The sequence below is a fragment of the Aspergillus viridinutans genome (genome assembly GCF_018404265.1).
Source record: "Aspergillus viridinutans IFM 47045 DNA, scaffold_3, whole genome shotgun sequence".
NCBI lineage: Eukaryota > Fungi > Ascomycota > Eurotiomycetes > Eurotiales > Aspergillaceae > Aspergillus > Aspergillus viridinutans.
Window position 1 is genome coordinate 1,279,554 of NW_025091219.1, and position 22,482 is coordinate 1,302,035.

Below are 22,482 nucleotides of genomic sequence, written 5' to 3' on the forward strand. Positions count from 1 at the left end.
TGGAGACAGGATTGAGAGAGACTACTGGACCTAAAGATCATTCGTGAGCCTGTGTGACTGCTATACACCCTCAAGTAAATACATCCGTCGCGTATCGCTCCTTTGTCTTTAGATTATCCAAGAACTGCTCGGCCGCAGTGTCCTCGTCATCCTCTGCAGGGATATCACCACGTTCCCGTGCCTCTTGTCGCAATTGGCGTCTCCTCTCCAGGTAAATGTCCTTGCAGGCCTGGCGCACCCCGTTCCCTATGCCTGTGCTGCCACACACATAGATCCGAGCGCCCTGGTCAAACAGACTGACCAATTCTTCGCGGTCCTCCAGCATCAGATCCTGCACATGACGGCCCTTGGACCCGTTCTCGGGCCGGCTGTAAGCCCACCTCACGTCCACAGCGCCCAGTTGAGCCCACTCCGCAAGCTCGGCCGCGTGGATGTCATCCTTGCCTTGGGTGCGGCAGCCCACGTAGAGTATAGCTTTGGCGGGCCGTCCGACCTCGGGAAGCTGGCCATCAGCTCCGATCGRGCTGCGCCTCCCCCGGATCTGCTCGGCGCGATCCATGATGAACCCGCGGAAGGGCGCAAGTCCGCTTCCCGCGCACGCCATAATCATTGGTGTCTTCAGATCCATCGGCGGCTTGAAGCCGGAATGAGACGGCCGCACGGCGATATGCGCACGCTCGCCCGGCTTCAGCTCGGACAAGTAGGTGGAAGCGACTCCCATGTACTGCTCAGCTTCTGCTCGCTCGGCGGGTGGCAACGATTCTGCGGCCAGAGACGGCGCGTTAAGCACAGAAAATGTGATCGAACATTCGGAAGGATCCGCCAGCGGAGAAGAGGAGATGGAGTATTGACGGACCCGCATGGGCGGGAGCATAGCCAAGAAGTCGCCGACAGGCAGCTTGATTGAAGGATACCGGACCAGCAAATCCAACGGACTCATCCGTTTCTTGACGATTTCCTCGGCGAATCGAGTGGGACTTGAGGCGAGATAGCGCAGTTCAGCCTGCACGTCGGCGTCGGTGACGGCCGCGTCTGCCAGTGCCGTCAGATCGCGCTTAGAGGCCGGCTGAGAGAGCTCCACATAGGTGGAGAGAAGTTCGAAAGCCGAGATGGGCGTGTCAAGGGGAATCGATGTGGAGCCCTTGACGGCCTGGCTCGTTTTGCGGATCGTGAGCATGGCATCCCAGGGAATATCGAAACGTCGAATGGCCCGGCGAACGACGCTACTCGGGTTCACGGGCAGCACAGCCAGGTAATCTCCACATCGGTAGCTCATATCCGAAGGGAGTTTGAACCGAATCATTCTCTTGGCCGGGACGTCGGGCGCCGAAAGCAACTGGTTGTCGACCACGAATCCTTCCTGGAGCTGAAGACCTAGGGTCGAGGCGCGCATTCCCGTGCTGACCTCTACCTGCAGACTGGATGACGATTTAGGCTCGTCGGACTTTCCACCTCCAAACTTGGATGTGATTGCGGGCCAGAAGGCGGACTCGCCCCATGAGTCAAAGTCGGTGAACATGTCCGAGTTGGCCGCGTCGGCTAATCCAATATCACACAGCCGGTTTCCTCCATGCTCCGCAACAAGCTGATTGACCGCTTTGGGGATGCGGTGGAAGGTAGCCTGCCAATCGTCTAGTAAACTTAGCAACTGTATAGTTCAAGTCATAGGCATGGTATGGCAGGCATAGACTGATAGGAAGAGAGAAGGGTACTCACGATGACCACAGCCAAACACGGCATAATCAACACCCTCGAGCTCATTTTCCTTCAAGGCGCTGAGCCACTCGAAAAAGTGAGCAGCATTATCGGGAGGTTGGCCTTCGTATGATGCCGTGATGAACACCACAGGTCCGTCTTTCGGAACATTCTCCATGGCGGAATCCAGGGACTGGACGTCGGCAGCAAATCCATATCCCACGGCATCGTCGGCCAATCTGCGCGCAAATGTGTCGCATGTCCCTGTGTTGCTTCCAAAGAAGATGTGCATCGGTTTGAGCTGACCAGGCGGAGGAGCTTGCTTGCGAGCCCTGCTCGCCGCTTTCGAGCTCTCTGGCGGCGCACTGTCCGCGGTGCCGCTCAGGGCAATGCCGAGTTTGGTAGCATCCAGACCATGCCTCAGAGTTGCTCTCATGTGAAAGCCCTTTGGTTTGACGGTGAGCGTCTGCTTTATGCGAAGATCGTAGCTGGGATCGTCCATCTGAAAGTTGAAGGTCTGCAGCAGGATGGCCACTACCAGCAAGGCTTCCTGCCAGGCAAAAGGGCGGCCGATGCAGGCCCGCATCCCGTTGCCGAACGGCTTCCAGGCGTTCCTGGGAAGCTTTTCGAAGTTCTCGTCGAGCATTCGCTCCGGCTTGAACTCTTCTGCATCGGGGCCATAGACCTGGGGGTCGCGGTGCAGCTTGTCCAGGATGATCACAATGGGCTCATCCTTGTTCAATACATACTTGCCGCCTCCCAGGGTCACGGGATCCTCCTTGTTTTTCTCTGGGTGTGCATGTACGGCAATTAGAGGGGCTGTAGACTTCAGACGCAGCGTCTCTCGCAGCACAGCGTTGAGATACGGCAACTTGGACATATCCTCCACAGTGATCTTCCGCCGTCCAATGACAGAGTCAACCTCCTCTTGCGCTTTCTTGTATGCATGGGGGGTTTTCAGCAGGTAGTAGAAGAGGAAGGAGAGCAGGCCGGACGTCGTTTCATGACCTTGCATCATCAGCTGAGAATCTTAGAAGTAAATTGGTAGAGGACGTACCAGCAATTAGGAATGTGATCATATTGTCAATGATCGACTCGTCGGTCAAGCCCTTGCCAGTCTTGGGATCACGCCCCAAGATCAGAGCATTCAGAAGATCCTTCTTATCCTCGGGATTCTTCCTCCGTGCTTCGACCAATTCCTGCGCTAGATTCCGTAGAAAGGTGATGTCGTTCCAATACTTTGCGTTCTCACTCGTGGGCAGATTGTTGAGCAGCGCCGGTTTACGAGCCCGGTCACCGGATCCCTGCAACAGGCCCACCATGGCCTCGACAAAAGGGTGCATCTCCTCGTGGTAGAAAGAATTGAAACGGGTTCCCATCGCGCAAAGGGCGATGGTGTCCAAGGTCAATCGGGTGAAATCATCGGTCACCATAATAGGAACGGTCGGTCCTTGTCGCGCCCATTTCATGACGAGCTGCGTCGCGATGTCGTACATTTCTGACTGTCATGTCAGAGAAGCGCAAGGCACGGTTGATCAGGCACCCTACCGTCAAACATGCCTCGGATGGACAGAGGTCCAAAGGCCGGAACGAGCACACGATGAGCAATCGCCCAGTTTTCCTCCCCTGGGTAATTGGCCGTGAACAAACCATCGTGAGCCCCGTTTCGAATCTGATTCAATCCCGCTGTGACGATCTTTGTGAATCGCTCTTCGTTGCAGACTTCGTCGACGAGTTCGTGGGTGCTGACGAATACTCTGGACCAGCCAAACGTTGTCAGTCGATAGATAGGGCCTTGTGAATAGTTAGCTAGAGGAATCTCGGAATATGACGCCAAGCCAACGTACCATATTGATCCGCCATCACATTAATACTTCTCAGAGGCACCTCTTGCTCGATATCATAAATGTTTCCCAGCAGAGGCACTCCTCTGGGCCCCGGGATGAGGATCGTTTTCGAGTCGCTCATGGTGCGTGAGATATCACAGATGCTCCGGAATCATGGGAGTAAACCGAAACTTCAATGATAGTCTTCAGATTTGATAATATTACTATACACGCGAGTGGAAATGCATATAATGTTATGACATGGTGGACAGCGCAAAGAGGGGTTCGAAGGATTTAAATCCGTCTCAACTCGACGTATGGCTGGCGATGCACGACCCCACGTGAGATCTCAATGCATCAGAGTTTTGGATTAAATCGCAAAACACCTCCCTATGCCTGAGACAAGAGAAGTGCCGAGGAAGATCATAACCGTCTTGATGCAGTTATGTCATAGATACTTGCACTGAGAGTTAGTGGGTCAATTATGAACACAAAGACCGTATAAGCGCATCATTCTTAGTATCGTCCAAGAGATCCTCGGCTTGCCGTGCTGGCCGTTTGCAGGTCAAAAAAAAAGCATCGGAGAGTCGGTGGTAAATCAGCCGGTGCTTGAAAAAATAACAGACACGGATAAGTCCACGAGTGCATAGACCGGAGAGAATCCCATATTAGGGAAAAGATTGCCAGCGGGACTAGGAGTTTAAAGAAGAGTCTAGAAGACGAACCAAGAGGTCCAAGACCGACGGAGACGCCGTTAGGCCTATTTTAATGCGGCCATATGATTGGCTCATCAACTGGTGCCTAAGGACCAGGGTGACCTAGGGAGTTGGGACTCCATAGTTGCATTATCCTATGTACTAGAATATGTAGCATAAAATCTGCCCAAAGCCATCAACCCGGTCTCGTGGCGCAATGGTAGCGCGTTAGTTTCCGGTACTAAAGGCTGTGCGTTCGAATCGCACCGGGATCGTTTCTTTTTGCTTCCTTTTTTATCTGCAACTTCCATTTTAACTTGGAGTCATTCTACCAGAGATGCTAGTGGATGGTTGTAGGCCATTCAATTTTTCTATCTTAGGCTATACACTACATCTGCTGCACATCTAACGCTTCCATTCCTGAAAACATGACACTTGCTCCTAGCACCTAATATGGGATCTGTTGGTGGTACCACTCCATCAGAAACTCAACCTGCTCCCTCTTGGCAATGGGCACTTTGGTGAATGCATTGCCTAGTTCCATGACCACCTGGGTGCCATTGGGGCTGTTAGGGCTCCAGCGCGGCAACGCCCCTTTGCCGGTGTAAGAGCCGCCCTTATTCGGATTCAGCGTCTTTGCAAAATTGGCCCAGTAGGCGGACATCTTCTCCTGGATCTCGTAGTCCGCTTCGGTGAAAGGATACTGGTCGGCATTGGCGTATAGAGCGTTCAGGGCATACATGATCTCCGACTGGTGGAAGGCGCCTTGGTTCTGGCCGGGCGGGGCGTGAGTCCAGTAGTAGGTGTAGAAGGGGGCGGACGCAGCCTTGTACCACTCGGTGGCGTAGGCCCACGAACCGACCAGTCCGGCGTCGCGGGCCGCGGCGTTCCAGGCTTGGTCAGCGGTGGTTTGGTTGCCGTTGTCCGGGTACAGCTTGATGTAGCGGTTGTAGAGGTCGCCGTATTTGTGCGAGGTGTAGTTCTCGTATTGCTCCACGGTGTAGTCGGTGGACGGGGAGGCGCCAGACTCGTCCTTTGTGTTGCCTGTGATGACGGGGACATCGTTGGCGGGGCCGTTGCGGAGCGTCTCGATGTACTTGGAGGGGAGAACATAGTTGTCGAGGACCGGCTTGAAGATCAGGGGATAGCCAGCAGACAGAGCAGTGACCCACGACATCCAAGTGCCGTTGACACGGTCCTGCGAGCCGACCAGCACCTCCTCCATAGACAATGTGCGCAATTCGGCAATGCTGGAGACATTATGGGCGGCGATGTAGTCGGCACCGTGGATGAGAGCCGTGGACATGTTGACATAGGAAGTGGCGAGACCAGCCAGCAGTGGGTCATATGGGTAGCGGATGCCAGACTGAGAGATGCCACCATGGAAGTAGCCTTTGAACAGTGGGCTGTTCACAGCATGGTAGACCTGGGAAGAGCCAAAGGACTGGCCGGCCACTACCACCCGGTCAGGGTCACCACCGAAGTTGGCGATGTTCTTCTTCACCCATTTCAGCACCTCAAGTTGATCAAGCACTCCATAGTTTCCCGACGTTTCGTGACCAGTGGCTGCCAGACCCTCTGCATTCAGATCTGGATGCGCCAGGTATCCGAACACATCATCTCTGCGGTTGAAGGTAATGAGGATGACATCCTTCAAGGCCATCCCGCCGCCATACCACCAGGTATTATCGCTGGTCTCATCCGAGCCCTGGTTCCAGACCATGACGGGCAGCTTCGCATCCGCGGAGCCGGCATTGGTCCATAGATTCAGACTCAGGCAATCCTCGCTGATGTAGCTGGACTCGTCGGTGGGACACCGAGGGCCGAACTCGGTGGCCTTCAAGGTTTCATTCCACGGTTCGCGAGGCTGGGGCGGCTTCCAGCGGTTTTGATAACCGGTATCCGCTGCAAATGGGATGCCTAAGAAAGCCGTCACGTTGGACTCGGAGATGCCAAAGAATTTCTCAAGCGTAGACTCGTTGAAGTACTTGAAGCCTTGAACGGGGCCATAGTTGGTCTGAATGACTTGGTCCCAGAGCTGGGCTTGGGCGACTGCAGCGCCCAAGGCCATCGAGGCGAGGCCCCTGAACGCGAACGGGGGCATTGTATCCTTAGAAGAACAAATGCGGCTCAAGAGTAGGAGAGATGGTGAAGACAATGCAAGAGAGAGAAGTTCTGATGGGGAACTTCTTCGATATAAATACACCTGCTGTTAGCTTAATATACCACATCTGAAGACTCCGCTCGGAAGAATCCAATGAGCAGTGGACCTAGATTGCATGATGGATGCGTGAAGAAAGGCATCTTCGCCCGAGACTCCACATGTAATTGATCATGGAGAGAACCCCTTGAACGGCTGCAGCCTGCATGGATAGCGGCATCAGATAGATCAGTTTTTCGGCTGGGGAGAGACAAAGTGATGTTCGACTACGTAATCTCCAATCGTCATCCTGTCGATCAAAAGTCTTCTCGGCTAGGGACTAATCATGAATCGTAATGTCATAGTACCCCCAGGCCATAGTACAGCAGGTCAGGCACCTACTCCGCAGAGCACCAGGCAATGCAGACTTCATGCCGGTTTCAGGAACACGAGTGACGACACCAGAGAGCCATTCAAGCACGCGTTTCCGTCGGATGTAGCAGGAGGACGGGACAACAACAGTCTACCCGGATAGCGAGACTCGCAATCATCATCAGCAGTCGCACGATATACCCGACTAGTATGTAACTCCGGGGTGAACGAAACTAATCTCGGTGAACATCACTGAATCAGGGAATTTCGTGCGACAAACCTCCATCTAGTAACCTCGAGCGAGTATTCTGTTTGCCGACCATTTGTCAAGGTTTTATCATGCTGCATTCCAAAAATTGCATATTGGTCAACTAGTGGTCAGTTAGACTATGATTATTGAAGCGAAAGTTGAACATGGTTGGCTGGAGTAGACCAAGGCGCAGCAATGTGTCAATCACATGTGTTTGCATCAATGACTTCTTGCAGACATCAGTATAAGCATAAAGAGCTCCTGAGGGTCCTAACAAGGTGCGTAGCACTCGGGAATTGAAGTGTTTGTTGAGAGCATGTTCCGAGGATGCCAAAATACCAGATCGACTTAGACGAGTAGACTGAATTTCCTGAGATGGACACAATTCTATAACCGAGTTGCATGAAAGATAATTTTCCTACTAATGACATAGAATATGGTCTCGTGGCGCAATGGTAGCGCATTAGTTTCCGGTACTAAAGGTTGTGCGTTCGAGTCGCACCGGGATCGCATCCCTTTTGTTTTTTGCTCCCTCACCCGTCCTGCTGCTATCCACTACATAGTGAATGTTTTTTTGCCCATGAGCGAGCTTTTTATCAGTATGCTGTAGAATGTCCTCGCATTGGACTCGATTTCCAGGCAGATGATGCTGAATATCTTCTGTTCCGACTGCCGAGCGGGTTCGTATTCGGCATCTTATCCGGTTGAGTCGGTGGCATCTCAAGACTGGCTGACTGGGTATATATTAACAGCTACTAGGACCGACTGGATTAAAGGGTTGCATTGCAGTAAGGTGACATGCGGACATGAGGACCTTGGTTCTCTCGCAGCGACGATTGTCAACAGCAGCGTCAAGATTCAGACATCGATATAGAAGCCTACAAAGCCTACATACACCTGCATACAACATGGCTCAGGCACAGTCCGAAAGACAGCCCGTCCCAGACAGGACATCCTTCACAGCAAAAGACAGCGTGGAGTATATCTGGAAGCACCTCGGGCTCCCCGCCGAGTCGCTGGAGGCTCTCGACCTAAAAGGTAGCGGACCGGGCCTCCCCTCGTCCTTCAAGATAGCCGACCTCGCGCAAGCATCCATAGGGCTCTCGGCCCTCCTCGCGGCGCAGATATACACCCTCCGCACTGCCTCCCCAGTCCCCGCGGTGACCGTGCGCCGCCAGCACGCCATCATCGAATTCAAGTCCGAGAGACTGTACACTCTCGCCGGCCAACCCGCCCAAAACCTCTGGGGCCCCCTCAGCGGCCTCCACCGGACCTCCGACGGCCACGTCCGCGTCCACGACGGCTTCCCCAACCACAGCAACGGCGCAAAGTCCCTTCTGGGCTGCTCACCAGCCGCCGACCGCCCCACCGTCAGCGCCGCCATCGCCCCCTGGCGCTCTGTCGACCTCGAAACCGCCGCCTTCGACGCCGGCTGCGTCATCTCAGCCCTGAGATCCTACGCCCAGTGGGACGTTACCCCGCAAGCCCGTGCCGTCGCCAACCTCCCCATCCTCCTCCGCCGGATCGGCGATGCACCGCAGGGCCTACCACCGTCCATGCGCAGCGCACCCACAGACAAGTGCCTCCGCGGACTACGCGTGCTCGAGCTCTCCCGCGTCATCGCAACCCCACTCTCCGGCAAGACGCTCGCCGCCCACGGCGCAGACGTCCTCTGGGTGACCAGCCCCAACCTCCCAGACCTGCCCCCCATCGACCGGGAATTCGGCCGCGGCAAGCGCACCATCCAGATCGATCTCTCCGCGCCTCAAGGGTCCGCAGAGCTCTGGCAGCTGCTTGACGACGCCCACGTCTTCGTACAGGGGTACCGGCCGGGAGCTCTCGCGGCGCGGGGGTTCTCAGAGCAGGCGTTGGCGGCGCGGGCCGCGGAGCAGGCCGGCAGGGGGATCATCTGCGCGAATCTATCAGCGTATGGTCCCGACGGTCCGTGGCGGGCGCGCCGCGGCTTCGACTCGCTGGTGCAGACGTGTTCGGGCATGAATGTGTCCGAGGCGGAGCACTACGGCGCTGGGGAGGCGGGGCGCGCGGCGCCGTGCCAGGTGCTGGATCATGCGGCGGGGTATTTCCTCGCGGCGGGGGTTGAGGCGGCGGTGTATCGGCAGGCTGTCGAGGGGGGGTCGTGGGCGGTGGATGTGTCGCTGGCGGGGGTGATGAAGTATCTGCGGTCGCTGGGGCAGTATGAGGGGAGGACGGGGTTCGAGGGGCGGGATTATACGTGTCTGGCGGATGTGCCAGGAGAGTACCTCGAGACGAGGCAGACGGGGTTCGGGGAGATGACGTTTGTGAAGCATTCTGCTGCGGTGGAGGGGGTCGAGGTGGGGTGGGATGTTATGCCGAAGCCTTTGGGGTCGGATGAGAAGAGGTGGTTGTAGGTTGCATCTACCAGTGGCTATCATATACCCCGCTCTAGACCTGAATCATCATGACTATCCTGATATTCATGCTGTTGCTTGGTTGCTAAAGTCTATGAGCAGATCTGCACGATGAGACAGTCGATAAATGCTAGATTGAGGTAAGGCAATAAATTCAAATACATGCGCATTGGTATATACGAATACAAAGCAGGAACAAAGCCGAGACGATCAAAGACAAGAGGAGACAGCGGATCTGACACGAGATATGGCCATGAGGAGATCAGGAAATGAGTAGGTGAAAGACCTAGTCGACCAAACAGACGCCCAACCCCGAGTCCATGGATACCACCGTGCGGTCTGACCAGCAAGCAGCACGGGGATAAACGTAGGTCTCTGAAACACCGACGGTAAAAAGAGCATCAAGGTGGGGACATCCCTTGCTGAGCGGAAGAAACGAGACAAGTTGCAACGGCAAGGGCTAGTTGACCGGCTGGTATCCCTTGTGTTTCCATTCGCTCTGCTTCCAATCGTTCTGGAAAGTGCTCATTTCGGTGCGTTCATTGGCCCACTTGGCATCCTCGAGCGCATGTTCGAGACGGCCCTTCTTGCGCTGCGCGATGAAGAAGAAGATGAATCCGGCGAGCATAGCAGCTCCAACGCACCCGGCCCCGATGTATACACCGGTCTTGGCTCCGGTCGGGAGTTCGGCCCACTTCTGGGACAAGGATTTTGGTGGGTTGAGGATGGCATTGGCGACGGTGGAGTTACCCCTGTCGGTATCGGATTAGTATGTATTTTGCCAAGAACAGCGGCAGACTTACGAGATGACATCGATGCTCTGCCAGGCTCCAGAGTGATCGGTGTAGCTGTACTCCTTGCCGGTGTGGAAATCATGCACACGGACGCTCTGGAGGACCATGGTAAAAGGAGCTTTCGAGTAGTCCACCAGACCACCGGCCCATTCGATTGTGCCCTTCGCATTCGACTCGATACCGGCAGGCCAAATGCCATAACGGATGTTGCAAGGAGTCTGCGGGTAATACGTGCCGTTCCCCTGGGAGTCTTCGTATGTCAAGGTCCGGACGAGATTGCCGTCAATCCACCACTCCAGCTTCTCCTGGGTCCAGTGAGTGGTGTAGTTGTGGAATTCCGTGTCGGCATTGGGGACATAGTGATACCCGCCGCGGTCGAATGTCTCATTGTTACCCTTGCCGAAATAGTTGGACTGGACCTCGCTGGTGTTGTAACCCACCCATTCCCAGTCAATCTCGTCCAGGTCGTTCGACTGCAGCACGATACTGCTGATGATGCCGGCGCCCTTGGCCATCTTGATGTGGGACTCGACAATACCGAAGAAGATGTAGAAATTCGACTGCATCGTGGGCGATTGGTTCTCTCCTGTGATGGTAAAGTGGGTTCCCTCGCTGGTGTGCGACAAGGCTCCGTTGGTGACGTTCCAGATGGTATGGTCGACAGTCTGATTGAAAGTGAAGGTAGTATTTATACCCAGGGCTTGATCAGCCGGACAGGTCTTCTTGAGAGGGTTGCACGATGTCCATGTCTGGGCGGTCACCGAACAGATGCTGGCCACCAAGAGGGCCACGAGGTAAAGGAACGACGACATGATGGGGTCCTTAAGAGAGGATCTCTCTGTAGATCGGTCGGTAGATAGTGGTCAAAGTATGTAGATCCTATGCAAAGTGAAAGGCAGCCAGAACAGGCTCGAAGTGAAGCTCGACGAGATTTGGGGGGATTTATGTGGATGGGCGAGGGCAGTAAAGAGCGACAGAATCCGGATGAAGGAATGGACGTGCGATCAAGTCGCACGAGGAGTCTTCAGCCCACCCGCAAGTAGAAGAATACTATACGGGGGTAGAGCGAAAAGGAAGAGAATGACAGGATCCGGAGGGGAAACTGAGACGAACAGAGGAGAGAAAGACCGGAGACGGGCATGACCTTGGAAGACGACGACTGGTATATTAAGAACGGATGGACTAATTTTATTAGCATCAGCCACTTTTCTTCTGCACTACTACTACTATCATTTCTGCAGACTGCAGCCAGCCAGCAGCCGGCAGTGTACTAGCCTGTAGCCGTGTAGTGTAGCGCTATGAGGTAAATAACGAGTGCTTAAGCTGGTTTCAGGGGTAAAACATGACCCCAACTGACCAAACAGCTGCTCTTGGACAGTGGGGCCGAATGGCGATCTAGTCCGCTTCGGGGCAAGCCACCCCACGCAGCTAGCCTGTCTCGGTAAGTAGCTTTCTCGTTATCGGCAGATTGTTCCTGAGCCTTGCCGGATGCGGCATGGTCTAATACGCATTGGGGTTGTCTCTCAGCTCCGGAGTCATGATTGGCTGATAATGCTACTGCTGGAGATAAGAACCCTGCCAAGCAGGTGAAAAGTGATGGCTCTGTTCAATAATCAGCAGGGTGTTTGTTATTTACCCAAGTAAGGTCGTGTTTGTGCCTTGTAGGTGTATGAATAACACACTAACACTTTAATAATCCTTCAAAAGCACAGGTACCTGCCCAGAGTGATGATGCCTGGAGATTTCTGTCGAGGATAAATTGATCCCCTTTCCGTGGTCTATTGGATGGTGCTAGTTGAGTCTGTCTATGGTTCCACACTCGAGTCATACTCCTAAAATCCTACCTAAATTTCGATAGTTTTTACATGTAATTGTGTAACGTGGCGATGGTGGCTATCACAAATTCAAGGGATATATTTAGAAGGGGATCCATCCTGTCAATAGTTCAGGAGATGTGCAGGCATAGATCTCATGCTCCATATCTAATAGGAGTGCTCGTCTTAATGGCCATGGCCCACCAATGCCTTGATTGAATGCAGTAACGAACCATGGACCAATATATATCAAACAAACGACATTAATATATTGCATTTTACACAGTATGACAACAAGTGCACCATAGACACCTGTACTACAACACATCAAGTTCATTAATATCAATCCCCAACTCCAATCCCACTAATTCATATCATATCATATCCATATCCATCTCATGACATCTCATGACCTCGATCATTCCTCATTATCATTACACATACAATCATACCAGATCGCCGCCGGAAACAGACGCCAAATCACCTGTTAGACTCCTAATTCAGATAGACCTTGGCCGGCCGCCGGATATCCTCCCGACGTCTCCGCGAACGGCTCGGCTTCTCGACATATTCCACATAAGACGGACTCCTCCGTCTTCGACGATGCGTCGACCGGACCTCCGTCCCTCCTCCCCCGCTGTATCCATGATCGGGTTCTCCACCTCCCAAAGCTCCCGGCAATGAGCAGACCCGGAAGAGCCAGATAAGCAGCAGCGTGCCGGCAATGGTGCCGATGACAATCCCCGCAATGCCACCGCCTGAGATACTACTGGGGCAATTGCAACTGTCGGATGAGGACGAGGACTGCCGGGCCTGGAGGATGTTGGACAGAACAGGTGCCTATGTGAGGTCAGATCCATGGTACCGTGACTCGGGCCGTTGCGGAGTGATCCAAAGATGAGGGGCAAACAACTTACCATGTTGGGATGTGTTTGATATTTAATATCAGATATCAGGTACGGGAGCCGAGATTGAGCGATCCACTTGATGGTTTCCCTCTATAAGCGTGGGGATGGCTCTGTATAGATGCCGAGGCCGAGGGAGGATCTTGCAGCGAGTGAGCTGAGATTGGCTCTCAACTCAAAAAGAAACGAGAGACAGGCACCTCGAGGAGAGGGAGAGTCGAACGGCCACAGAATAGATATAAGACGAGATGGGATGGATGATAAATCCCTCCTCTTTGTCCCTCCATCGTTCTAAATAGCCGACTGTTCCGCGCTGACGTCAACCGCACGTCTTCCTCGACCCGCGGGAAAAAGAAGCGATCACCATCTTCCATGTACCTTTTAGTCCGCACCAAATCTTGAAACTGGGAAATCTCCGACTCCGGCTACCAATGAGCGTGCGCATTGAGCGATTTGGCTTGGAATTGGCGCTGAAGACTGTCTCTCTGTCTCTCTGTCTCTCTGTCCCTCACATGAAGAGGGGCTGTCCTGTCGATTCTGCTATTACTCGCATTCGAAAGGGATATCGTCAAATGATATGTTGTGCATTGCATTGAACTATTGCCGTGAGCCTTACGCCTTGATCATGTACCTGCAAGCTCTTGGATTGCCCCTCTCCAATGCCGAGACGAGTCTCGACTCTCGATCGCATGTGATGACTCCCCTCGAAGGATCGGAGTCAATCGGACACTAAAACCATCCACAACGCCAGTGACGCAATCCATCTCACAATACAATACAACCAAAGCCAGCGACTAATTCAACTGATGCTGTCTTTACTTTCATTCTATAATCAAGCAGATAACCACTCTGCTGCTGCAGACTATGGAGGTACACGGCCATGATTGGACAATTGTGACCACATCTATATGCTAACATACGAAACCCTGTAAGAAAGGCTTCGCTGATACTGATTCTCCGTTCATCTCACCGTCTTCTGCATTAAAATGGGCAATACAGCAGATTTAACGCTCTACATTTAACCCCTATACGTGGTAGCTAATGGCATGTAAAGAGTGACATTTTTGAAGGCCGTGGGTCCTTCTGGCTCCTATGAAAGTCAGGCGAGGTCATGTGAGCCAGCCCTAAGAAGACAACTCGTACACGCGTTTGCATGTCAGCTTACAGCTGGACATGTCCAGGCGACGGTGGCACGCTACCCGTCTCCCAGTTCTTCATCTCAGCACCTAATTCAAACTCAATAGTCCCGCCCTGTTCCATGAGATCGTCGTGCTCGAACCAGTTCTTTGTCCACTCTTTGCCATTGATCTTGACGCTTTGCACATAATAGCCCTGGTCTAATCCCGTCGCAGTAATCCTCAAAGTCTGGTTCCCGTTGACCGTCATGTTCAGATCAGGGAACCAGGGCGACGAGATCAGGTAGACCGGTTGGGTGACCACGGGGTAGATGCCAAGCATCTGCCACAGGAGCCAGGAGTTCATGGCGCCTGCGTCGCTGTTTCCCGGCACTCCGTAGGGAGCGTCCTTGAAGCTGCAAGGCAATATGGTCAGCTGCCGTCGAGTAGATTGAAAAATACGATTCCCTTACTACTGCAGTCCCAGGCTACGGGACATCTGAACGCTCTTCGCTTGTTTGTTGATATAGTTGTAGAGGTACGGTGTTGCAAAATCGGGCTCATTTCTGCTTGACGTCAGCTATTTGTACGGTTGATCAATGGTAGCACGCACCCAATATTCATCAGAGTCGTTATGCCCGCGCCGTTTGCACCAAGACTCTGAACTGACAGATTGGGCTTGAACTACGCAACATCAGCACAATCCTCAAGCAATCTACTCAACCGTGCCTACCATGGTGTCTAGCCGGGCCTCAAAAGTGTCTGGCCCGCCCATAAAGTCGATCAAACCCTCCATGTCATGCGGGATCACGAAGGAGTACTCTGAAGCTATGGTCAGGACAGACCTCAGGACGGGATACTCCACTCACCCCATGGTACGCCTTCATAAGTATACGCATGCCATTCGCACTCGTAACAGTACAGCGGGTCGTATCCGCTATTGTTGAACGTGCTGTTCGAAAACTTTGGGGCTAGAAACCCAGTGAAGTTCAAGCTCTCCACTTCTGGATTCCATAACTTTTGCCATCCCGCTGACCTGTTCAGATACGTTTCGCGATCACCGGGCATCTCCCCGCTGGCTACCTGGCTCAAGGCAAAGTCATTGAGACTGTACTCGACAGTCCGCGAGATGGAGCGTGTGTTTCGATCCTGAGAGACATAGCCCAGTTCAAGCCAGTCTCCCAACGCTCCTCGGCCTTCCTTGGTGCTCGCAGATAGATCCGTAGCATCAAAGGTATTGTACGGGATGACTTCAGCGTCCGTCTTCATCGCTGCGTACCCGTCTGTCCAATTGATTGCGCCACGCAATCCTTTGACGTATGCATCGGCAAGGACATTGTCGGCGTTGGAACCGCCTTGCACCAGTCCGTTATAGTTGCCTGAGCGCCCGTCGGGTAGGAAGCCTTGATGCCTATTACCTTGGTTAACTCAGAAATGCGGTCTCTTCAAGGTGGCCTTACCTCCATATGTCAATGAGACCACGGATCATGGATTCGTAGTAGGTAGGCTGGAAGATATGATAGAAGCTCACTGTGCAGCGGAAGATGTCCCCTGGAACAAGTCAGTACATAATCAGAGAGCCTTCATGGATACTGACAGAGAGTATAAAAGTCATCCCATAAGGGCTCCTCCGACTGCCAGAGCGGATTCTCCCCTGTCCGGTTAGAGGGCATCAGATGCACGAAATACAGGGAGCTGTAGAGCAGCCGCACATGGGTCATGTTTGCAGTACTGTCAAGTGGCACCTGGATCTTGCCGAGGACCTCCTGATTCCATTGATCAACGGCGGCTTTGACGGTGTCATTGAGTCTCCACGAGGGGATCTCGGATCTGATATACGACCGAGCCCTATCGGACGATATCAACGAGATACCAATCCGCGAGACGATCTGTGGATTTGCCTTTTGGTCCCAGCTGAAAAGAGCGCCAACACGATCATTCATAGGCCCCGATGTTGCCTCATCCGTTACGTTACCGTATATTGGTTCTCCTATAGCGCCAGCGAGAGTCTGGTAGCGTGGTATGGGATCTGTATTTGCTCCAGTGAAGGTCCGAGCCATTGTAGAATTGTCGGAGAATTCTCCATAGAAATAGACCGTGAAGGGAGCTCCATTGTTCCATCCGCCGACGTACGTCCCATATCCGCTGTAAGCCCTACCGTGCTCTTCAATTTTGATCTCTCCGCCAACATAGTATTGGCCATTCGCGTCTCCAGGATCACCGGGCAGATAGTGAGATACATCCACGAGCACATGCTTCTCGCCCTGAGGAAACGAGTAGTGAACAATACCGGCGTGACTGGAAGCAGAAAGCTCTACCTGGACACCGTTCTGCAGCTGGGTCTTGAAATAGCCTACACCGGCCGTATCCTGACCGACTCTGGGCTGACTGTACGTGAGGTTATCCAGGATATTAACAGGAGGCGACACACTTGTCAGAGGCATCTGCGGAATGAGCCCATATTTCGGAGCACCTCCTGTCCCGCTTTCATGCATCATGCCTGGGACACGTCAGTGAAGAATGACCACCGGATTTTCGAGCAAATCACATACTGATCGCCGTCACATTGCCATCAGGCGTCCAGCCACCGTTCAGCACCGCAATGCTCCAGTTTGCGGCCGTCGTGTCTATTCCCATCTTGACCATTCCAAAGGGTCGCGCGCCTCCGACGAATATGTCGCCTCCTCCGTAGCCTTTGCCGGGAAACGGGCCTTCTGACCCCATCAGAGCATTTACATACTGTGTGTAATCGACAGGGGACGACGCAGAAGTCGTCGCTGCTAAAGCCAAAAGCCAGTGAAACGTTTGACTAAGAAGAAGTCGCATGATTTGAGACAGATTTTGCAATTGTAATGCGTCGTAGATCTATTCTAGAAGGATTCCCTTGACACTGGACAAAAAAATCAATCTAACAACATTCAAGAATCCAAAGGCAGAGCATCCATATATAGCCCTGCCCGCCGCATATCCTCCGGCGAAACAGGAATGTGACCTGGACGCATATCATTCTGAACAAGAGAGGGGTGACCGGGAATAACGACGCATCAAACGGTGAAGCAAGCTTCGGGTTCATCATCAACCTGCGGGGTAAGACATGATCAACCAGACCATATCCCAAAGTCGACAACCTGATGCATAAGTTGGTTGTTGTACCGAACGGGGTAGCGGAGAAACTATACGTTCATGGATAGTTCCTCCGATCGACCGCCGCACAGCAGAACAGACATCCCAAAAAACCCACCAAAAAAAGAACATCCCGCTATAGCGATCACGATAAACCCGCCTTCATTGCCGCCGTCTGTGCCAGCTGAACCTCCTCAACTCCTCCTCTCCATACCCTCCCACGACCGACTCAACAAAATGGGTGTCACTTTTGACAAGTGTGAGACGCGGCCGGCGCATATCGACGCCATCCTCAACGGCCTGGACAGATACAACCCCGAGACCACCACAGTATTCCAAGACTATGTTGTCCAGCAATGCGAAGAGCGCACATTCGACTGCTATGCCAATATTGCTCTGCTGAAGCTGTGAGTTATTTCGCCTGTTGCTCTCCAACACCGCGCTTGCCTGGATTCCTCGTCGCGGGGGTGTTCAGATCGCATGGGACGAACATGATGAACAACCTTGTTTTTCTTCATAATCACGTTTCCTATTACCTGACATCCCCCTGGGATGAATGTCGAGAAAAAGCAACATGTTCTGAGAACAAAAACTGTCTCATCAGCTAGCTTTATTGCCCGACTTGGTCATATACTTCCGTTACTGACAAAAGGTCCCTCCAAACAGCTACCAATTCAACCCTCACCTCCTCCAGCCCGAAACCGTCACCAACATCCTCGCCAAGGCCCTCACCGTCTTCCCCTCGCCCGCCTTCTCCCTCTGCCTTGCCCTCCTGCCCGCCCACACCCAGCCCTTCCCCGCCGCCAACAGCGACGCCTCCCAGACCTCCGATTTCGTCGAATCCGTCCAGAAGCTCGCCCGCCTGTCCACCCTCCTCGAGTCCGCCCAGTACGCCCAGTTCTGGTCGACCCTGAACTCCGATGACCTGTACGCGGACCTGGTCGCCGACGTCGCCGGCTTCGAGGAGCTCGTGCGCATCCGCATCGCCATCGAGGTTGGCAAGGCCTTCCGGGTGATCAACGCCGAGGTGCTGGAGCATTGGCTTGACCTGCGCAGCCGCGAGGCGCTCGAGAAGTTCGTCACCGAGGTCTGCAGCTGGGAGGTGGACAAGGCTGGCCCCAACGGCACCGTGGTCAAGGTGCCCACGAACAAGGAGAACGAGGCGCGCAGCGAGGTCAAGAGCGAGCGCGTGGGTGTGGACATGTTCGGCCGCGTGATCAGACGGGGTTTTGAGCAGGCCGCGTAAAGTGGGTTTTCATGGGTTTAAAATGGGGATCTTCCTTAATTCTTCTGTTACCTTTTTTTCCCCCTCTCATCCTATTTCTAGAGATCTGGTTGTTGCATGGATCTCTTCTACTTGTGCTAAGACAACCCAATGATGATGAAGGTAGAACCAGCATGGGAGGTTCCGGAAAAATGTCTTGGGACCCGGCGCATTTGGCGTTCTGAGATTCGGTCTCTGTGTGTAAAAAGAAACAAAGTATCTTGATTCATAGATCCATAACCAGCTGGAAATAGCCTTTTTCTAGAACAAAAAGGAAAAGATTCTATATATAAATGATCTAGGCCTTGACCAGAAGACTTTTACCCGACATCTCCTCGGGCTGTTCGATGCCCAGGGCGGCGAGGACGGTGGGTGCAACGTCTCCGAGGACGCCCTCCTCCTTCTTGAGGCTCCAGCCCTCGGGGGCGTTAGCAAGGACGAAGGGAACCTTGTTGGTCGTGTGAGAGGTCTTGGGAGTGCCCTTCTCGTTGAGCATCTCCTCGGCGTTACTGGGAAACAGATGTATGTTAGCCTGGAAGAGAAAGCCAAAGGTGGAAACGAGAGCAACCTACCCGTGATCGGCGGTGATGAACAGAACGTATCCGTGCTTCTTGCAAGCCTCGTAGATTTCACCAATGGCCTTGTCGGTGGCAGCGACACCCTTGATGGCGGCCTCGTACACACCGGTGTGACCGACCATGTCGGGAGGAGCGAAGTTGTTCATGATGAACTCGAATTTTCCCTCGCCAATGCGCTCGGCCATCTTCTTGCCGACGGCTTCGGCGCTCATCTCGGGCTCATGGTCGTAGGTAGGAACCTTGGGCGAGGGGATCATATCGCGCACCTCACCAGGGAACTGCTTCTCGATGCCTCCGTTGAAGAAGAAAGTAACGTGCGCGTACTTTTCGGTCTCAGCGACGTGGCACTGCTGGATGTCTTTCTTGCTGAGCCACTCGGCCAGGACATTGCCCATGTGCTGAGGGGGGAAGGCAACGGGAAAGGTGTAGTCGGTCTTGTACTGGGTCATGGTGGTGATGTGGATGTTCTTGGGGTAAGGGAAGTCGGGCTTGGGAGAGCGGTCATAGTCACCCAGCAGCTGGGTAATCTCACGGACACGGTCCGAACGGTAGTTGAAGAAGAAGAGAGTATCGTCGTCTGGAAGATACAGTCAGTTTTCGAACGGGCTGTTGTCCAATTTCCTTTAGAAACATACCCTGCACGCGCCTTTCCTTGCCGCCAACAATGATTGGCTTGAGGAACTCATCGTTCTCACCCTTCTCATAGCGCTCCTTGATAGTCTTCACGGGATCAGAGCTCTCCTCGCCCTCGCCGCAGACAATACCCTTCATGCCAACTTCGACTCTGTCCCAACGCTTGTCGCGGTCCATAGCGTAGTAGCGTCCAACCACCGTGGCGATCTCACCGATGCCAATCTCCTTGGTGTGATCGAGCAAGTCCTGCATGTACTTGGTAGCGCTCTTGGGGTCGGTATCACGGCCGTCACCGAAGAAGTGAATGAAGACCTGAGGGATCTCCATCTCCTTGGCCACCTTCAACAGACCAACCAGGTGAGTGATGTTGGAGTGAACACCACCATCGGAGACCAGACCCAGCAGGTGCAGGCGACCATTGCCCTCCTTGGCGCGAGTGAAGGACTTGACAATGTTGTCGACCTTTTTCAATTCACCATTCTTGAGGGTCTGATCAATGCGAACGCTGTCCTGCCAGACGACACGGCCAGCACCGATGTTCAGATGGCCAACCTCACTGTTGCCCATCAAACCCTCTGGCAGACCGACGGCCAGCGATGAGGCATCCAGCTCGGTATATCCTTGAGCGGTCTTCGAGTTCTCTTCGGCAAAGCCGGACATGTAGGGTGTCTCCGCGGCAGCGATCGCATCTCCCTCCTTGGGAGAGTCGGGGCCTGGGATACCCCAGCCGTCGATGACGACTATTCAACATTAGCGATCGACTTGGTGTAGCACACTATCGTAAATAGCTTACTCAGAACGACTTTCTGGTCAACCTTGGTCATTGTGGAGCTAGTCTGAGAGTTAGTTTATGGTCCAAATTTAACGACCAATTTTTGATGGGGTGAAATGATTGAGGATAATTCGACGTAACTCACAGAAAGGAAGCGACAATTAGATGTCAGGAGAATTGACTGGATGGAAGAAAGAGAAAGAAAAAGAGAGAGAAAAGAATTGGCTGGCCGGTGAAAAACAATGGCTGTCGCTTTCAGGATGATAATTACTACTATGGAGGGGGAGGGGCAGCCTTTCTTCCCGGTGACGCTTTTGGTCTTTTCCTTCTCTTTCTCCGACGTCACGCTTCTCCCTTAGTTAATCGTCTTTCCCCGTGCGTTCTCGTCCGCCTTGGACTCGTTCCGACTCTTCCCTATAACTCCATTAATATTACCCATTGGACACAGTGACTATCATATTGATAACCGAAACGTCCCCAAGTTGTACAATACCAGATTCGTTAGCCTGAGATTTGCCGGCAATGGCGTCCAAGTCACCGACCGCGGCCTCTCCGCTGCGAAAACCGTCATCTGCGCCCGACACCCCTATGGTAGGGGAGCCCACGAACACAGCACCACAACCTGTTTCTTTCCCTCCACCGCAGACATTTGACATAATTCCTCCGTTGCATGGTCTTCTTCTGCGTCTTCTTTCAGCGCAAACAGCTGGTGAGGGCGGTCCAAGAACCGCTGGTGAAGCAGGTCAAGCGCCATCAGGGTCGTCGGGTCCGGGCCAAGGTGTTCAGCAACAGACTTCGGCAACTGGGAGTGGACTTGCGCCATTGAGTGCGAAAAATTTGCCGACAGAGGCAAGCTCGATCAAGATTCGCATACAAAAGGCACACGCGGTTGTTGAAAGCCTACCTGACATCGGTCGCTCGGTCGCTGAGCAGGAGAAGGAGATTGAGGAGCTCGAGAATCGTATCGCCAGGTTGAACGCGGTCCTTTCAGCTTTCGGGAAGAGGGCAGACACGGGGGCTTGATGGCCGGTTCAACAGCGTGAAGAGGAAAACGGATCTTAGCGATAAACCTGTCGCCTTGCATGGAGTAATTCCCATTGAGTTGGCTGCCTCGAGCAGACTTTGACGTACAATTGGCTGTCGGTCTCCTTTTGCCCGCGCGACAGATAGTACATGAAGACTTGACTCTGGCCAGAAGTCCACTGAGACAATATACAAGCTCTCCATAGTGTCGTGCCATCAGCTGCTGGGCCAACCTTGGCTCAAAGCTGTTGCTACAGACATGTTTCTTCGGTCCTTTCTACTCCCTCTCGATGGCTGGCTCTGATGGTATCACCTCACTTCAGGAGGGGAAAAAATATATTAGTATACCAGCAAGTCAAAAATCTTGCATTGGTCCTTGACAATTGATCGGTTTAGGACTATGGATTTGGCACTCGAACTCGGCCACCACGGTCCCCAGCTCACACCCTGCAGGCCGAACAGCGGGTGCATGCTCCCTAGCCCGCAGATACCTGCCTGATCGTCACTGGCTTGGCACAGCATAGATGGCTACTATATTGCCTTGGCTCTCGTTGGTGACACTGCTGACCAGGTAGCTGATACTCCTAAGGACAGACCGGGGCTAGATTCCTTAACTCGTCGGCAAATGCTGATGGTTGGGTTCGGGTGTCGCGACCTGGAGGGCGACAGGCAATCCTCGCAATGACGATACCGGCCTGAATGACAAAGCCGCTGTCGCTGAGACTGCTATCTACGTCGAGCACTGAATGGGTCCTACTGCCCATATTGGGCGGCCGTCAATTGCTGGTGCGTCTTGGATCAGGATCACCCATTACCTAGCATACTTTGGAGAGTCAAGAGTCCTATCAATGCGCAGATGACGACCTCAAAAGGAGGGAGCATTACGGATCAGATCGCCAGGGAACCACGGTTGAAATCTCAAAACTTTTTCTTGAGTCGCCGGCCTCTTTAGGTTCTTGGAAGTAATGGTCGGGCTACTAGTATTGACGCAATTGATATTGATTTATATGATTCAAGATTATTTTCCAATCCGTAGAGGCAAATGTTTGGCAAGCGTCCAGTTCAATGACATATTGAGATTATCTAAGCCTGG

General features: G+C 53.3%; 9 protein-coding genes and 2 non-coding genes across 11 annotated transcripts; 5 read left to right on the plus strand and 6 right to left on the minus strand.

The window, feature by feature from the left end:
* Nucleotides 1–70: 70 nt before the first annotated feature.
* Aspvir_005412 (bifunctional cytochrome P450/NADPH--P450 reductase) lies at nucleotides 71–3,663 on the minus strand (the record flags this gene model as incomplete). The annotated part of the gene is made up of 5 exons (XM_043268629.1): nucleotides 71–1,632; nucleotides 1,717–2,703; nucleotides 2,753–3,193; nucleotides 3,244–3,489; nucleotides 3,543–3,663. 5 exons carry the CDS (start codon nucleotides 3,661–3,663, stop codon nucleotides 71–73), a joined length of 3,357 nt encoding a protein of 1,118 aa, XP_043124564.1.
* Nucleotides 3,664–4,419: 756 nt separating this feature from the next.
* Aspvir_005413 lies at nucleotides 4,420–4,491 on the plus strand. Its single transcript has one exon. It is a non-coding gene; the product is annotated as a tRNA-Arg (tRNA).
* A 173-nt stretch (nucleotides 4,492–4,664) lies between these two features.
* Aspvir_005414 (carboxylesterase/lipase family protein) lies at nucleotides 4,665–6,320 on the minus strand (the record flags this gene model as incomplete). The annotated part of the gene is made up of 1 exon (XM_043268630.1): nucleotides 4,665–6,320. The coding sequence occupies one exon, from the start codon at nucleotides 6,318–6,320 to the stop codon at nucleotides 4,665–4,667; it is 1,656 nt and encodes a 551-aa protein (XP_043124565.1).
* Nucleotides 6,321–7,416: 1,096 nt separating this feature from the next.
* Aspvir_005415 lies at nucleotides 7,417–7,488 on the plus strand. Its single transcript has one exon. It is a non-coding gene; the product is annotated as a tRNA-Arg (tRNA).
* Nucleotides 7,489–7,886: 398 nt separating this feature from the next.
* Nucleotides 7,887–9,368, plus strand: Aspvir_005416 (CAIB/BAIF family enzyme; the record flags this gene model as incomplete). The annotated part of the gene is made up of 1 exon (XM_043268631.1): nucleotides 7,887–9,368. The coding sequence occupies one exon, from the start codon at nucleotides 7,887–7,889 to the stop codon at nucleotides 9,366–9,368; it is 1,482 nt and encodes a 493-aa protein (XP_043124566.1).
* Nucleotides 9,369–9,828: 460 nt separating this feature from the next.
* Aspvir_005417 (glycoside hydrolase family 16 protein) lies at nucleotides 9,829–10,974 on the minus strand (the record flags this gene model as incomplete). Its single annotated transcript, XM_043268632.1, has 2 exons — nucleotides 9,829–10,120; nucleotides 10,172–10,974. The coding sequence occupies 2 exons, from the start codon at nucleotides 10,972–10,974 to the stop codon at nucleotides 9,829–9,831; spliced, it is 1,095 nt and encodes a 364-aa protein (XP_043124567.1).
* Nucleotides 10,975–12,471: 1,497 nt separating this feature from the next.
* Aspvir_005418 (uncharacterized protein) lies at nucleotides 12,472–12,896 on the minus strand (the record flags this gene model as incomplete). The annotated part of the gene is made up of 2 exons (XM_043268633.1): nucleotides 12,472–12,816; nucleotides 12,894–12,896. The coding sequence occupies 2 exons, from the start codon at nucleotides 12,894–12,896 to the stop codon at nucleotides 12,472–12,474; spliced, it is 348 nt and encodes a 115-aa protein (XP_043124568.1).
* A 1,146-nt stretch (nucleotides 12,897–14,042) lies between these two features.
* Aspvir_005419 (uncharacterized protein) lies at nucleotides 14,043–16,822 on the minus strand (the record flags this gene model as incomplete). The annotated part of the gene is made up of 8 exons (XM_043268634.1): nucleotides 14,043–14,412; nucleotides 14,470–14,562; nucleotides 14,610–14,680; nucleotides 14,730–14,818; nucleotides 14,866–15,407; nucleotides 15,457–15,547; nucleotides 15,594–16,496; nucleotides 16,549–16,822. 8 exons carry the CDS (start codon nucleotides 16,820–16,822, stop codon nucleotides 14,043–14,045), a joined length of 2,433 nt encoding a protein of 810 aa, XP_043124569.1.
* A 534-nt stretch (nucleotides 16,823–17,356) lies between these two features.
* Aspvir_005420 (CSN8/PSMD8/EIF3K family protein) lies at nucleotides 17,357–18,365 on the plus strand (the record flags this gene model as incomplete). Its single annotated transcript, XM_043268635.1, has 2 exons — nucleotides 17,357–17,526; nucleotides 17,786–18,365. 2 exons carry the CDS (start codon nucleotides 17,357–17,359, stop codon nucleotides 18,363–18,365), a joined length of 750 nt encoding a protein of 249 aa, XP_043124570.1.
* A 316-nt stretch (nucleotides 18,366–18,681) lies between these two features.
* Aspvir_005421 (2,3-bisphosphoglycerate-independent phosphoglycerate mutase) lies at nucleotides 18,682–20,418 on the minus strand (the record flags this gene model as incomplete). Its single annotated transcript, XM_043268636.1, has 4 exons — nucleotides 18,682–18,892; nucleotides 18,956–19,538; nucleotides 19,597–20,334; nucleotides 20,388–20,418. The coding sequence occupies 4 exons, from the start codon at nucleotides 20,416–20,418 to the stop codon at nucleotides 18,682–18,684; spliced, it is 1,563 nt and encodes a 520-aa protein (XP_043124571.1).
* A 470-nt stretch (nucleotides 20,419–20,888) lies between these two features.
* Aspvir_005422 (RNA polymerase II mediator complex middle subunit MED9) lies at nucleotides 20,889–21,389 on the plus strand (the record flags this gene model as incomplete). Its single annotated transcript, XM_043268637.1, has 1 exon — nucleotides 20,889–21,389. The coding sequence occupies one exon, from the start codon at nucleotides 20,889–20,891 to the stop codon at nucleotides 21,387–21,389; it is 501 nt and encodes a 166-aa protein (XP_043124572.1).
* Nucleotides 21,390–22,482: the final 1,093 nt, after the last annotated feature.